At 35.0% G+C, this 17,312-nt stretch overlaps 1 protein-coding gene across 3 annotated transcripts in view; it reads left to right on the forward strand.

The window, feature by feature from the left end:
* Window positions 1–980: 980 nt before the first annotated feature.
* The window catches only part of LOC139138142 (ras-related protein Rab-3), a 43,895-nt gene continuing 27,563 nt past the window's right edge, over window positions 981–17,312 (forward strand). Inside the window, exons 1-2 of one of the 3 annotated variants that reach the window (XM_070706374.1) lie at window positions 981–1,337; window positions 2,593–2,820. In XM_070706374.1, coding sequence (XP_070562475.1) covers window positions 2,593–2,820 — 228 coding nt within the window. In that variant the 5' untranslated portion in view covers window positions 981–1,337. Of the gene's footprint in view, window positions 1,338–1,514; window positions 1,905–1,937; window positions 2,363–2,592; window positions 2,821–17,312 lie in introns of those variants that run through there. The other 2 variants (XM_070706373.1, XM_070706375.1) reach the window with 2 other exon arrangements.

Raw genomic sequence — 17,312 nt, forward strand, 5'->3', positions numbered from 1 at the left:
CATCCGAAATAGACCTGCCTAGTACTTTGATTATGATTTCCGGAAACGACATCATCGCCCACCATTTCGTAAAGAAACACTGACAAGCTGTTTCCTTGGCAACACCAGATGATTTGCGTCATCGCTGGCCTATACACGAATGCGAACGTTCGCTCCGTCATTTTATTGCATACGAATAACATGACGATACTAAGGTCACGATGTAAACACTGAAGTCGTATCTTTCATTGGTCACCATCCGCTCTGACGTCAATGGTTGCGCCGATCTTGGATAAATATCGGCCCGCATTCCAAGGCTATAGTTAATGCACTCGATTTGGAAAGATTTCCCATCATATATTATGCACACATGCCATATTAGGAATGTTGTATATTAGAAATGTTGAAATATATTCATACGAAACAGTTTACTGTGAAGTTTATTTGTCTGCATACATCGCTTTTATGTACATTAAAACCTACACATGTTTACTTGTATTGTCAGAACTGAAGAGACGATCGAGAAACTGGCAAGCGGGTAGATGTAACTGCTATAACTAGGATTTAATGAAGTGTTAATTATCTTAATTTTATGCATAGTTTCATCATTGTTACTATGATTCATTCACATATCTTTTGAATGATGTCAGTCACGGTGAAAACCGTAGTTATGTAATAGTGAGAAGCCGTCAAAAGCACTACACAGCATCTATTATTGCACATATCAATCAGTCCAGCGCTAAGTCGTAAACGCTATGCAAACCTCATCAACGAGCCGTGTTTTACTTTAAAGTTTTTTTTTTCGATGAAATTTTCAACCATTTTCAGGCTGTCAATTTTCAACGGTTGAATTATTTACAGCATGTAAGCTTATTAAGCTTAATAAAGTAACTACTTATGACGTGCCCATCAATGTGTAAAATATTTACTGTATTGGGCAAAAAGTATCATTCGGCACTGCCATGGCCTCTTCATTTTGATAATAAGCCGTGTAGGCTAAACAGCGGTACGTCTATGAACAGACGTAATAGCTCATGTTCCAAATGTACAACTCGACCAAATGGATGAACAATAATATCTGGAACCATATAGGCTCACATGATAGGCCTATACCTCTTTTTGGAATTCGACCTTCTTATCGCCCTCCATAAAGTAACTGTTTTAGAGGACAGGTCAAATCTCTTCAAAGACCGATGCGTGTCTCTTTCATTGTTGTTTTCCGATGGTGTACATTTTGGCCGCAAACACATACGTGATGTAGGCCTAATCTATGACAGACACCCCCGGAACGATAAGCCGTCACATCCGGGTTTGCTCTCTATTTCATATGCAAATAAGGGATAGCTGTACAGTGAAAGGTAAGATACTTTGGTGGTCTCTCTCGATTCTTTGAGGTTTTTCCGTCTTTCCCCAGCTATTTTTTAAGTTACGTTTGTAGGTAATCATATCTTAGATACAGGACAATCACTTTGGCTGTTTTATTTTCTTTTGGTCGAAAAAATAGTCCAAAATATCACCTTCGTATTCATCAGCAGTCGATCGGCTACGCGGCTCTCAGGTGTACGTCAGCAAGATGGCCTCCCAGTAAACACACATATGGGATATCGCAGACTGCGATAGAATTAGTGTCTGATCGTTAGAAAATATAAACCGTACAAGATAAGAATTTTTGGTTGATAGACGTTAATGAGACCAATGTTAGTGCCTTTCCACGGTGTCACGTTCATTGAGACAAAGTGACCGGGGTGGAGCCGAATTCTTTGTCAACACGAGGGCTAACTGCGCGTAAACCGATCGCATCACCCTTCGCAGGACCCAATTTGCTTGCTTTCGAGTCATTTTAATATTTTAATTTCTTAATATCGATTTGGCTTGGCTTTTTGCGTCAACTGACTCTTGAAATGAGACACGAAGGGGTCGTACAGGTAAAAGCCATAAGATTTTGCCCGCTTTTTTGTGTACCGTCATCATCGTGGTCATGTGTTCGTTGTCAATGTTGCTGGTTGATTTTCTCACATTTTGATATGATGTCATTTTTCGATATTTTATCCACTATGTGTGTGTACGAGAGATTTCATGGCGTGGGCGAACGTGCCGCGCTTTCTTAGCACTTGGGGTCAATTTACCGAGCTTATTTCGTCACAGCTACGTCATTTCTAAAAGCTTGCAATTTTTACCAAAATCGGTCACTTTCATCTGTTATCAGCAACATCATCAGTGAATTCTACGCATCAATATACTGTTTTTTCTAAAGCTAGCTAGTCATAGGGCTGCCTCACAAGGTTTTACAAGTGGGGAAATTTTTAATCATTTGTGTGAATTTTCTGGGCTTTGTTCAGTGGAGAAGAATTTGCGTGACCTTTTCTAGGAGACTAATTTTGTGGTAATTTGTATCTTTTATAGATTCTTGAGAACAGTTTTATTTTCAACATCCTGACAATATTTATTATTTGTGCAAAAAGCATCCAGTCAGAGCAGATTTGTCGCACACAAAGAAAGCAAGCATACGCCATAGTAAGAGGCACCGTTTTCATCTTTTTGACGGCTCAATAGATTGCCTTAATCTTATTTGCGCTTTTCTTGTTTGCATTTGTCCTCCTTTGGTTCAAAAAGATGGCGTCCGCAGCTGTAGACAACAAATGGCAAAAAGATGCTGCAGATCAGAACTTTGACTACATGTTCAAATTGCTTATCATTGGAAACAGTAGCGTTGGCAAGACGTCATTTTTATTTCGATATGCGGACGACTCATTTACGTCGGCGTTTGTCAGTACAGTTGGAATAGATTTCAAAGTCAAGACAGTTTTCAGGAATGACAAAAGGGTTAAGCTGCAAATATGGGTGAGTATCATATATATTTTTCTTTTTTTTTAATGTAGTATACTGTTGTGAAGTGCTGGTATTTGGAATAAAATGTACAATCCTGTGTAGAAGGACTTAACCAATGAAGGCCCCTGATTTCCTGTGTGCCAACATAAAGGCACATTCAGTCACCGTGTCAAAAGATCTTTTACATGTCATTGCTAATAGGCCTCTTATATCAGTAGGAACAATGTGCCTAATATAATAGTTCTCTTGGCATTCTCTCATACGCCAACATATTCAATTGAAATTTGAAAATATTTTTATAAAGGGAAATAGTCTGTCCCTATTTAATGTCAATAGACAGTCCCTGTCAAAATAATAAAGTACGAATTTTAAAAGCTGTGTTTAGATTGTCAAATAGATCTTTTAAGTGGAAAGATCTTTAGATCAGTTATTTGAGTAAAAAAATATTTTTTTGCTGTAATATTCCTGAAGTTAGCATGATCACGCTGCTTAGGATTGTTTCCAAGGTTGAGATTTCCTGTGATAATTATGCATCACAGCTTGAACAATGCAGGAAAAAAATCATTAATTTTGGAGGTTGATTCATCCAGATAGCGTCTAAACCATTTCATTGGACAAGTGCTGGTTTGGAAGCTGTGGTGAAATAGTCTCTTGAACATTTTACACCTCTTTCCTCCTGTTAAAAGTTGTCAATTTTTGTGTCTTGTTGAAAGATGTCAGTAGTTTGGATTTATGGATCATGTGATATTTCTTTGATATGAGTAAAAAGGCAATTTATGTTTTTGTTGATATCATGGTGTGTATTTGATAATTTCAAAATCCCTACCCACCCATCTTATACTATTGGATTGCCGCCTAGGAGTTATCTTGTGAATGTTTTAATGACATATCATGTGAAATATTTCTTACACTAGGCAACCACATAGACAGATAATTATATCGGCTAATTCAAATAGCAAACACATTTTTACATGTGATGTTTGCACAGTGTGTTTTTTCAAACATGTTTCAAGTCAACATTATCCAATGTGTATGTAATTACTGAACATAGTTTGTTGAATGTTAGTTTTTTTGAAATTGAGTGACACGTAGAAACTAAGACTGCTGGTCACTGGTATACCATTGTACATGGAGAATTTCATACACCATTGATTTCAAAAAACACTACAATTGTCAATGGCCATAATATAGCTGTATACAGCTTTGTCTGCCCTACCTCTAGTGCCAGTGTTTCAGAAATACTAGACATTCAATCTGTAGTTCCTATCAGACTGCCTACCTACCTACCTCAGTAATTCGGCAGTTGTCAAGGTAACGCTAATGGAGAAAATGACTCAGAGGAGTGGGTGGTTATTTTAGTAACAGGCATTTGTAAACTTTTGTCCCACTGTTGATAAAAATCAAAGTTCCAATATATTTGAGAACTGAATTGATCCACAGAAATGCTTAGTTGTATAATGTGAATGTTTATTTTAAAATGAACTGACAAAATGGAAATGTCATGTTGAGAATATTAGAGTTGGAATTTGATAGGATACTATGACAACAGTTACTATGGTGATCTTGTCAGTGCTTTCAAAATGATTGAGAACTTTATCAGCAGATTGATACAATAATGACATTTAGGGTGTATTGTGTGGTAAACTATCAAGTCATTTAGGGTGTATTGTGTGGTAAACTATGAGAGTAAACTATGCAAAGCTAAATGCCAGAGTACTTGTAAAGATTATGTTTGAATTTGTTTATCAATAGCAGCAGATGTAAGAATTACAGTGTTCCTGTATGTTTGTCTGAGAATTTCATGGATATTTTGGTTTGATATTGAGGTGAAATCCCTTTGTTTTTATTGTCTTGATTTCTTTGTTGATTTGTGCATATTTATTGTATTTCTGCTGTCTTTGCATTACCTGGATATTGCAAAGTAGCAAGTGAATGCAAAAAGTGTAGTTTGTTGTTGTCGCATACATTCCAAACCAAAATCATGTATTTTTCATAACCATGCATTTCCTTACAAAGTCAGAAAGACACGGGAATTAACAAGCTTACATGATATGAATGTTATAAGTGATAGTAGAGTAAATTATTTCTAATTAGGGACCAGTATTATCTGTATTTGAAAATGGCCGTCACAGTCTTTGTTTTGATGACAACAGTACATGTACAAATTTAAATAATTGTTTCAGGATTATGTGTAGTGTCATACATGTACACATATACTATAGAAAGGTATTTATGAAATTATAAATTAATGGATCAAAGTGTGAAAAATTTATCAAGTTGTCCTTCCAATAAATTCTCAATATCTGATATTCTTTGTAAAAAAATGCATATTTGCTTTTATCACACTTTCTCATGTTCAAAGAAGGCAGCGTGACCCTGCCATAAACACCAGAGATAATGATAGTGTAAGGAACAAACAGTGTGTAACTTGTCAAAGCTGTTGTCATTGTTTTTCAGCTGAATCCTTTCATGTCATGAATATTTTGACATCTCACGTGCATGGGTTGTGGTGTAATATCAGTGACATAAAATTTCCTATTAAAGTATGGTATTCTAACCACACTCCTTCTACAACTCACAAGAAATTGGTAGTTATGTCTTGAAATGATGGCAAACTATCTATAAATTTTGGAGATGCCTGACCAGTGGAGTACACCAAATCGTATATATTTTGACAACCATCGACCATTTACAGTGTTCTGTAGCATAACACTTGAGTTTGATAGATGTGATTCAGCGTGTACAGATGTACAGACATGAAAGGAAAATTCAGCATTGCAGGAAATGGCATTATAAAGCAGCGATAAGATTCATTTTATATAGTGATTACGTATTATGACATCACACGGGAAGTGTTATGGAACGGATCCATTCATTAGTATTTGAATTTCAAATACTTTGAATGAATGGCTTGATAAATGTATGTCTGAGGTAAATGAATATTCATGTCTTGATGAAAGTGCATATGAAAAATCAGAAATTTTCTATGTGATCCTCTGAATGATTATAGAATGTTCAGGAGGTGCAAGCAGTACATGTGAATGACCCATTGATAGATTTCTTCAACTCCGTATATGATATGATATTACATTGAACTTTGTTAAGAACAGTTTGCGTAGTGAAAGGGGTGTATTAAATCAGTCAAAGTTGGATTTTTAGAGAAAGAAAGAATGTATTCGAATATAAAAATGTAGAAAAATATCTTTCAGTGGTTTTGAAGTGGTGTCTAACATTTTAGTTGTTGTGTACAGGTCACATGACACTTCTAAAAGGCTATTTACTGACTTAGCCATTCCAAAAGTTCAAATGCTAATGTGCATTGATCTTTTCTCTGCATGGTTCTATTTTATCATTTTATCTCTTTAATGATTATTGGTAGGAGTACCAGTGTTGATATGTGTTCCTTGATAGGACAAGCAGGGAATGACACCACAACACAACACAACACAACCAGTGACTGAGAAATCTCAAAATGTACATACAGTATGTCACAGTGGAACCTTGTATGTATCTTTAAGAGCCACCTACTGTCAGTGTTAGGTTTAGTGTTTGAAGGAGTGAACTGCAATACAATTCCACAGTGTATGATTTGTGATTTCTGAATCACTCACTGTGATTTTTCATTAATTATGTAAAATGAACATGCAAATAGTGTGACTGCTTGAGATGAATATCCCAGGAAAATGCATACATTATGCTGACAGCTGAGGTAGTTTCTTCATGTCGATGATCTTGTGAAATTACTAGCCACCATAAAAAAGTTTTGTTTATCCCTTGAGCGGTCAGCGCTTTGTTATGCAAGTTTGGCCTAGTTCTCACATACATTCAAAATGCTTATGAGCTGTTATACAAATGCTATGATATGACTATTGGTGCATGTCCTGTAATAGGTCTGCATGTAATACAGTATATGAAAAGTGGATTTTCAATGAACGTAGAATTCTTGTAAAGCCAGCATGAATAAAGGCCCAGAGTTCAATAGTCAGTCATCTATGCGTACAGTTTTCTTTGTCATCATACCTGTTCTTTGTTAAACTCTGGTCAGGAGATTTTCAATTCTTTGCCCAATTGAAGTAAGTGTGTCATAACTATAACAGAGAGTGGAATGATTCTAAAATAGTCCGAGGTCAATCTGACAAACTTGAAAAGAGATATGTGGGCAAGGGTTTGTGGAGGGTCTGTGATATGGGCTAAGGATATTTGTCTTAGACAGTAAAATGAAACCAATAGCAGTTACACTATTTGCATGTTCCTGTGCCATATCTAACGAAAGATCCGTCAGAATTCTGCATTTCTGAGTGAGTTGCATAAGGAATGCAATTGACGGTGTACATGCCTGTTTGTGTGAAGATAATCTCCTAGCAACACACAGAAACTATCATCAAAGTAACGCAGCTTACCTATCAACCAGTACAAGCCTCTTTGTTTCTATACATTAATGAAAAAATCTTAACTTACTTGAAGACATTCATAATATGTGAGCCTATTTGTTGAATAGATATTTTGCTCCTGTAGTTGAGTGACAGCTTGATAATTGATAAGAGCAAAAACTGAATTATGAGCTGTTATTGGCAGAAAAAAAACCAAGGATGTTAGCTCATAAATATTTAACATGCTAAAAATAAGTGCTTCACCACTTGCTATCAACATTGAAATTGACTGCATTTCAAGAACACATGTATGTTTCAGAATATTGGAACATATTACAATCAAAATTATGAATTTCACAAACACACTCTAGCTCTACTGATACAATGTGACTTTAACAGTGCCTTTACTAGATGGTTTGTGCAATCTGCTTAATAAACCAAAAGTGCAGAATTAATTTTTCATCTCCAATAGGATTGTGATTTTCACGATGGTAAATCATTGTTAGGACCAAGATTACTGTAAATTAGGCCACAGGATTGTAGACTGTGTTTTTGTATTTCCATAATTAAGATAATTACTTACTTCACTAATTCCATTGAGTTGGGGCCCATGGGAGCGGTTTTTCAATACAAGGTAAATTTTCAAATTACAGGCTGTTTGCTGTCAATGAAACGAAAGCTAGCTTTGTAGTTATTATTTTGAAGTGCCTTTTTGGAAATCAAGTCACAGCCCTAAAGAACCAGTTTAACAAGCCAAATGACCTATACCTGTATTTTGCTGAAAGTTGTATTGAAAATGGTTACTGATTATTTCCATTGGCAAAGGCTTTTGTAGATTATTTTAGAATACTTTGATGTATAAGTCTGTAATGATCAAGAGAAACCTAGTGAAATGTCAAAGTATCATCCTAGGGCAAATTACTAGCAGTATTTTTATTCCAATAACCAATGAAACTACAGACTTCCTAAGGCACACAATCACTAGACTATCTCGTAGCAGTAATACACGCATAGTTGTTACCTAACAACAGCCTGCAGACAGTCATTTTCTAGGACAGTGACAGGTTACAACCATCCTTCAAACCTATTTTGATCTGTGTGAGTTCCAGAAGAATTTTGTATTTTGGAAGGACTATTAAAATCATCACAGTATATTCCAGTATCCTTTCTAGAGAACAATGTTGCAAAATGAAATGAAATACAGCTAAAGAACATGAATAGTGAGACTGATTAAAAAAATTGAAAAATTTACTCAGAAATTGTCTGCTTAAAATGGTTGGTATGAAAGTGAGTTGACTTTTGCTGGAGTCACTTTTCTTTCAGTGTATAATTATTGTCATATTGTCCATAATATGATTGATTTGATGGTAGAAGTCATTAATAAATCCTTTTAGTAGCCCAGGGTGTTTTGGATTTGTAAAGAAATTATGATGTGCCTTTGTGTTTTATTTTCCTCTAACAATTCATCAAGGTTGCAGCTAATACATGTCGCAGCAATCATCAAAGTAAAAGTTATACCAGTTATGTAGGCATGAATCAGATCGTTAATCTTGAAATCGTCAATTTTATTTCGTTCAAAGAGCGGCATCGTTAAGTTATATTATGCAAAACTAATGGATTACCTCCAGACTTATTTGACATCCTTCAGCATCTTAGCCTACAGAGATACCGGTAGTTATTTTCTGTTTTGTTGATGAGACTGTGTAGAGCAAAGGGGAAAGGGGGGGGGACGCAGAGAAGGGGTTAATCGGGGCATCCTGTGATACAACAGAGCAAGGAGTAAAGAGAGGAGTGTATCCTGAAAGTGTAATGTAGACACAAATACATGTAGGTTATCATGAAGACCTTTTTCAGGGCTTATTTCCTCAAGTTGAATAAAAATACCACTATAAATTTTAGTTTTAGGTTTCACCCTGGGTATCCATTCATACTTTAATTACAATGATATCGTGAATTTGTTGATATTGTGGACTAATTGTATTTTATCAAGGAAAACCACATGCAAATAAGTGCTATACATTCAGGGTGATGTATAGTAAAAAGAAAATTCTCTTCTGAAAAATGTACAACTCTGTCCAAATTCACTTTGAAGGTGAATACTTTGCTACAAGTTGAAATATGTTATTCATGTATGAGACCAGTTCATCTAATTCTTAATCCTAAGTAAGTGTAGGCTTGTATGCAAAGTATATTAACAAGTATTGTGTGAGTATGCAAATCAACCAATAATGAGTCAATACCAATTTGTTGGTATAGCAAGTGAGGGTATTTGATTGCAGATTATGAGAGGAGACCACCCTGGAAAATTTAGAATATTTGACAGGAAATAGTTACCAAGGTGGTGAGGTGATTATTTTAGCATACCGTTTATAACCTTATATAATGTGACAAAAGATTGTAATTTAAGATACATGTACATTTGCAATTTCGTATGTGAGGCTTAGGGTACACCACCCAAGTTCAGTGGCCTCAGGTAACATCAGAGTGTAGATGTTTGTATATTGTATAACTGTATCACTGCTTTGGTATTGCTCTTTATTACTGGCTTCATCCAGCTATTCAAATGAAAATAGATTGTAATTTAGCAGAGGCTGCAAGTGTTAAATCTTGGAATGACAAAATCAGTGAAAGTTTACAGATGCGATTCAGACGACATTCTGTCTTGTCACTGCAGCCCATCAAATGCTTAGGTTTTCAGTTAAAGATTACTATTCACTGTCCAGGGCCTGAGTCGCCATATTTAGAATATAAACCCTGGCAGTAGCCAATCAGAAGGCGGGATTCAGGCAATACATATTATAATGGGGTTTATTCATTGGCCTGACAGGAACACACCATTTACTATGTACCCAAGTCTGCTGCCAATGGATTGATTGCCTGAGTGTAAAAAGCAGTGTTTATCCATTGTTCAAAGACATTTATCATTAACAGCTGTACTTTTCGCTATATTAATAAAAATAAGAGTTGCCATACAGATTGCATATCTCTCATCATTTACACAATACCACTGGCTTATCCATTTTCCTGGCAGAGTGAACGGTAATTTTGAGAACCAAATATCAGGAACCATGATCTTGTAACTACAATTGTCAAGGGGAAATATCTTATTCAGATTTTCAAATGTATTATATTGCTTTCCAACTTACTAGATTTCCAAAATCAGGAATTTAATTTTCATGATCCTCAACGGTGACATCAATACATGTACATGGTTGGTGTAAAATTTTCCTTACTTGAAGTGAACAGTAAATGAGTAGCACATGTCATATTGTCCTGTAAATATTGATACATACCAGTATATCTACCCATACTATGCAAACACAATACAATAAGAGAGCAAGATGTTACGGTCTGTGAACTATCAGGCTACAGTATTAGTGATAAAATATTTACAGATTTTGTTCAGTAAGTTGGCTATTTCAGAAAAGAAGGCGAATAGAATATGTTGGTGGTAACAGTACGGTACAATGAACGTTGACATTTGACAAAGCTGTTAATCATAAAAGAAGAGGATGCCAAAGTTGAAATGTGTCAATAGTTGTCATTTTTGAAACAAGAAAGTAAGTTGAAGATGTCAAAGAGTATCACATGACCAATATTTATAATAAGTAATCCACATAGATGATTATTGTTAGGAATTTGTCTCAATTTACTTAGGTTAGTACACGCCTGGAAATGAAAGACTTAAACTTTTGCTCAAACTCGCCATAAGGAAATTTTTAACCATTCCCTTTGGAAATCAAGAATAAAATTCAGGGGTCACTTTGCAAAGTTTTGAACAAGAAGAATGAAATACTCAATATTTCATGATAATTTAAATTCAAAATGGCTGCCACCCCTGTGTTTAACGTATCGGGGAAAAATAAAATATTCAATGTTCAAAAAAAATACGCGGGTGATAATTTTATTTACTTCATGAGCTTCAAAACAAGCCCTTACAAGTAATATACCAAAAAGTACCCAGCCTTGAGGCACATTTTACCTCAATTTCCAGTCTAACTATGGAATAGACCAAGTGAAATTCTTATTACTATTTTCAGTATTTTTACTAAGAACTGTTTGTGTCTTTAAGCAGTAACTCCGTGACCGTTATCCATGCACTGTACAATGTAACTTGATTCACGTTTTGTTTTGTAATATGACATCATAACACGCCCATACTCAATACCATGCAAGGTAGATACTCACAAATCTGTAATGAGAGAATTTGTTACCAATTTTCCATGCAATAAAAATGACAAAATCATAATGGTAGTTTACATGTATATAGGATGTCAAATAAAGTTCCAAATTCTAAAAGCAAATTTACAGGCAGCTCCTTATTTTGAGTGATAAGGTCTGTCTTTAGCTCATTTTGAGGAGATTCAGTCAAAATTATAGATTGCATAATTTATGTATCTTGAAAAACATAAATCATTCATAGATTTCATCACACACTCTTTCCGTGTGAAAATGTTTAATGTGATTGTACTGGTACATATAGACAGACATGTTGATTATTCACTCAGGAAATCCTACAAAAGCAGTACAAGACTGATGGATTGAACTGTGAGATTTTTTCATTCCGTAATCCCAGAACAACTCATTGCCATAGAAAACATCTAAATGATACCAGATATCATACAATTAAGCAATAAAGCACACCCAGTGATGGTATACCACTCCATTTTGACCAGTTCACTTCATATATGCACTCGCTATCACTCATGCATATACATGTATGTCGTGAACTGGTCAAAATCTCGTGGTATACCATCATTGGGTCTGATTAATTGCTATTATACCATAACAGTATATTGAAATTCTGGCGTGGAACGTCATAAATGGATTTTTGCTCAAGCTGAGAGCTCGCACATATGCCAGCCGTGGTATATCACCAATATACCATGGTTCTTTTCGCGTCTCGACCAAACAGATCGCTGTATTTGCACCATCAATATACTGGTATGATATAATAAACTTTGTTACTTGTAAAAAGGCTTGTTTCATCAACCTTTGGTGTCTCAGCAAGTATGGTATGATAATTAGGATGCAATTCTATTTTATACAAGAACAAATCATATTTTGATCCATGGCATATTTGATGTGTAGCTGGACACTGATAATTTTCAGTTGATTTGGCAAACAATTGTTTGTTCCCAGCCATTTCCCATTTGCCATAAAACCATGGTCAACTTTGCCAAAGCATTTATTTCAACCTATTAGCTGACACTGAAAGGTTGAGTTCATATTCGGTATGTGTACTTTCATCAAGGCAATCTTTCTTGGCCAGCTTTCTTTTTAAATAATTCTGTTTTACACTGATAACAACGATATAAACCTTGACACAGATTGATATTTCATCCATCCTTATCAAGAACTATCCTATTAATTGGGAATTTTACCATTAAAAACCATCTACTGTATGATGTAATTATCTCCCTGCTGCATTTCCGTAATTTATTCTAAGTTAACCGTCGTCAGTTTCGTTTGATGAGATTGATGATTTTACTGTGTTATAATACACTGTGGAAGCAATTAAATTAGATTACAAAAATTCAATATTAATGCTTTGGCATTTGATGGAACAGATTATGATCTTCACTCCAAATATGACTTAACCTGCTCCCTAAGGCAGTAGATACATTTCATAGTTTAGGCTTGGCCACTATGTTTTGTGTGAATGTCGAATTGTTATTAAAGTAACTATTGTGTCAATATTTTACTGCTTGCAATGGTGTTATCATCCTGGCCAGAATCCTTTTTAATTAAAATCTAGAATGTTTTAATTTGTTATAATATGCCAATATCAAAACAGCATTACGCTCTTATTCATCACAGCTTTGAACAAACACAATAGTCTGTCATTGAAAATTTATTTAATCAAATGGTCAGTGAATTCAAGTTGTATCCATATGTATTAAAAACAGAATAGAAGTTTGTGCAAGTTGAGATTATACAATGTCCTACTGTAATACTTGCTAGCCTGTAGTGTAAATTTTATCTCCACAAACAGCAGGTAAATTTCACAATCCACAATTATCTTTTTCTCATACAAATACGTTTAATTACACATTCTAAAATGCCTTGAATTCCCTGTTCTAGTTCAGCCATGTGTTTCGTTAAGATATTATATCGTGGTGTATCATGTACATCTCCAGGCCATCGTCTGGTTCTGCTATTAAAGTGCACGTACATATACCAGAACCCTACTGTATTTGCCCATAATACATGTAGGCCATCTGTCTCTGAGCAAATATCAAAAAACCGATGGATTCTCCATGTACCAGTATCAGTCAATAGAGCCACATGGCAGACAGTTTTGACTGGGCACTTTATTTCCTATTGAAAGCCATGGTATCATCTAAATAATCTCCTTTGGAAATAGTTGCTAAGAAACAGCACTTCAGTTTACGGAGTCAGTGGTAACACATTAGGTATTTAGTTACTATGTGTATGTATCTTTATTCAAATATACTGCATCTTTTAGTTGATATATGGAATCAATAAAGTCGACTGTTTCCTGGTTGTACAGAGCTCTGTGAATTGCCATTCTGTCCCGGTTTACTGTGAGGTTCCATGGTTCAGAAAGGAAAAATATCTTTAAGAGATAGAGACTTTAAGATATAAGCACTTAATTAATATTTTACATAACAAGTGAACTTTGTTGCCACCAATGCCATAGCAACCACTTAATACTGATATCTTTATTTACCAGCTGAGGTAGAGCGGTGGCTAATGTTACTATTCTAGCTCTTTTAAGTACTTAAAACTTTTAACCTTTATTCTGCCATCTGCTGAGTCAGTAAACAGCAGTGTTGCGACAAAACGTACACGTATTGTTACCAATTTGGTATGGTATCTTATAACAGGTTTAATTTCTAAAAATCATCGTGGTCACAGGATCTATTTTTTCAGGGACCTTCAAATGTTCAAGTCTTTGTTAAAATGCAACATATGGGATAAGCTATGCTTCACTGGTTTACAACCAACTTGACCTTATGGAGAAAATAATATTTTTAATTTTCAAAAACCTGAGACTGTGAAAGTTTTATTTCTTCAAAGAGCTTCAAAATGAACCCCAACAAGTGGTAGATCAGAAAAGAATTGAAAAAGTTTGAGAGTCCAAATATCTGTCCCTGAGGTGCATCAGTGAACTGTCAGCAACAGCTTCAGTCCTAATAAGGAAATATACAGAAATTATGATACCAGATCGCTTCTACGCTGTAAAACTTACCCCTTTCACTACCTTTGTTTGACCCAACTCTGCTGTTTTCTAGTGTAAATTTAGGCTTCTACACTGCAAATTGGGGTTGAAAGGGATAAAAGTTGATATACATTTATATTTTCATGTTTCAAATGTTACCTTTCTTACAATGTACATGATTGGACAAGCCAAACCCAACCCATGTTCAAGCACCATGAATTTGATTAAAATTGTACCTGTACATCAAAGACTTCCATGATTGCCATTAATATTATTGCTAATTAAAAGAGGCATAACAAGGTTTAATCAAAGGCGCCACTTGTACATAATCCCTTCATCAGATTTTAATCAGATTGCATTCAGTTTGTGATAATGAAACTTGTATATTTGTAAAGGTTAAAGTTCAATAGTTGGTTGTTCTATTCCTATGTATGGGCACACCAAAGTCAAACCAAGCACTTCCAATGGGTTGCTGAGGTTCTAGCCAAATGTTTTGATCTTAACTTCTATTTCAGCCTTGCTGTTTGTTCATGTTTTCAATGACATGATTTGTGGCATTGAATAAAAATACTAATCACTGGGCATGCTAGAGGTAAAATGTTTTGTAGCTTACCACATAATACAACAAAAATAAATTTTGTCCATAAATGCAAAAGAAAAATTACCTTTTACATAAATTTTCCATTTGAAAGAAAGTGTATACCCATGGGTTTGTGTAGGTGTAATACGGAATTGTCATGAATTGATAATTTGTTGTAACGTGTTCTAACAGAGGTCACCGAGTGGAAATATGTTTTCCATGCCAAGTGATCGTGACAGGCTTATATTTGTTCAAAATCAAAGAAAAATATTGTTGTGTAACATTTTCAGCATTATTTTGAATTTGTTTAGCAAGTTTCATTACTAAAATTTCAGTCACAGGATAAGAATCTTATGGATCAATAAAGAAACAGAGAAACCAAATAAATGTTCGTAGCAGATGGATACATGTTGGTAAAATGAAATCATTTACCGATTATCCTGTGTGTCTAACTGTTTGTGAGTGAGAAAACTTTTGAATGAATGCTGTTTTAAAATCCATAATCCTGATGTAATACATGCATCCAGATGTAATACATGCACAATGTTTCTATTTGTTGCTTCCAGCCTTGTCTTCACAGAGACTTTCTAACATCATAACTGTATGTTAATCCATCAAATCTTTGTCAAGTGTCAAGTGCAAAATTTATCTGCGTAATGTTTACTTCTAGTTTTCACCACTTTGTACAGACCCTGTTATTTGAGACAAACTTTTGTAATTTGTAATTCACAAAAGATGAATTTGTTTCATATGTTGTATTCTTTAAATAATATCATATTCTACAGCTCCACTGAAAACTTCACTCACAAGACTGACACTCCATGAAATTTTAACTGCATGAAATAGATTTGTACTTTTAAAATATCTTTTCTGTGCAGTCTTCGTATTTATTTCTCGTTGTTGTTTTAATCATGAAGCAAAAATGAATTCAAAGCCTGAAAAATTAACCCGTTATCCTGTCAAGCCTTTCTGACTTCCCCATCTGCAAAGCAGTATGAAGCAGAAACCTATGCAACTGCTCTGTTTTATGAGTAATCCATTCATTTGTTACTAACCATACAAAAGAATTCATTTTCACAACAAAAGAATATGCAAATTATGAATTTTGATGTGTAAAATTAGCCACCTCTCTCATTTCCCAAGCTGTGGAGAACACTGAATGTATTTACATCTACTTCTTGGTATTGTATATTATAACGGATTAAAGTCAGTAAAATTATTCATGTTTTCAGTGGCCTTCCAAGTTTAAAGTATGTGTTATGTCTCACTGATTTTAGCCAACTTGACCTGATGGTGAGACATGAACTTAGCAGGAGAAAGGTCCATGTAGTAAAATAGTATACAAATACATGTGTAACCACAATCCCTCCACTGTGATCTAGCCAACACCTGTATTCTTTGAACATGTACCGTATAATCATGGCACTCAGCTATACGTGTTATGTTCTCCTGCAAGATTTGTCCACGATTCGATCAGTCTGCACTCTATGGCATAATTTTACTACAAAAGCAGAATGTCAAACAAAATTCAGCAAAGTAATGCCAGACTCTGTGTAGATGTATGCCCATGGAAAAGCTGTAATGGCCCATCATAAATCTTCAAAGATGAACCTTTGTAAATCATAGAAAAAGCTATCAAATTATCATTCAGTTTATCATAGGGTCTTAATTCTTCATAGCTTATCTGAAGACACTTGCATCTGCGATGTAAAGTGCCCTTCTTGTTGGTCCACTTTCATGATAGCACAAATAAACTTCTGTCTTGGGGCAGGAGATGTTGGTTGTTGCCTGATAAATTGGAGCATAATGTTGTCCTTGGCAAGCCATGCAAATGGATAGAGCTTTTAGAGAGATTAGAGTCCGCTTTCCTAGAAATGTTCAGAAGAGAAGTATGGCAGATAAGAGAATGTGATTGGGAGATGGAAAATAGAGTTGCCATTCAACACACGACACTGTGTGTGTATTTGCTGTGTATGGATGTACAAAACAATACATGGCATGGATAAGCTACAAAATACTTTTCTCAAAATCTGAAATGTCCCTAAAATATGAATAATGAATAAAAAAAATAGCATACATATGGCTTTTTTCATATCACAGCATTTGTCCCGGTTTGATTTGCCTTTTTATGGCCCCTTTATATAGCGAATGAGATCTGACTCACCTTGATAGTTTGCATAATTGAATTACACTTTTCATGGCTATTCTTGTGTTACGCTGACATGAAGGCAAGCAGTTTCAATATCCAAGAGGTCAGTTTATGATTTACAGTAACAAAACCCCGGAAACCATCACAGTGTTTTATTTTATTTCACATTTATTTTTCAGTTATGCTATACTTCTCTTTTAGTGGGAAGTGTAGACTAGA

The sequence above is a fragment of the Ptychodera flava genome, chromosome 8, assembly GCF_041260155.1.
Source record: "Ptychodera flava strain L36383 chromosome 8, AS_Pfla_20210202, whole genome shotgun sequence".
Lineage (NCBI taxonomy): Eukaryota > Metazoa > Hemichordata > Enteropneusta > Ptychoderidae > Ptychodera > Ptychodera flava.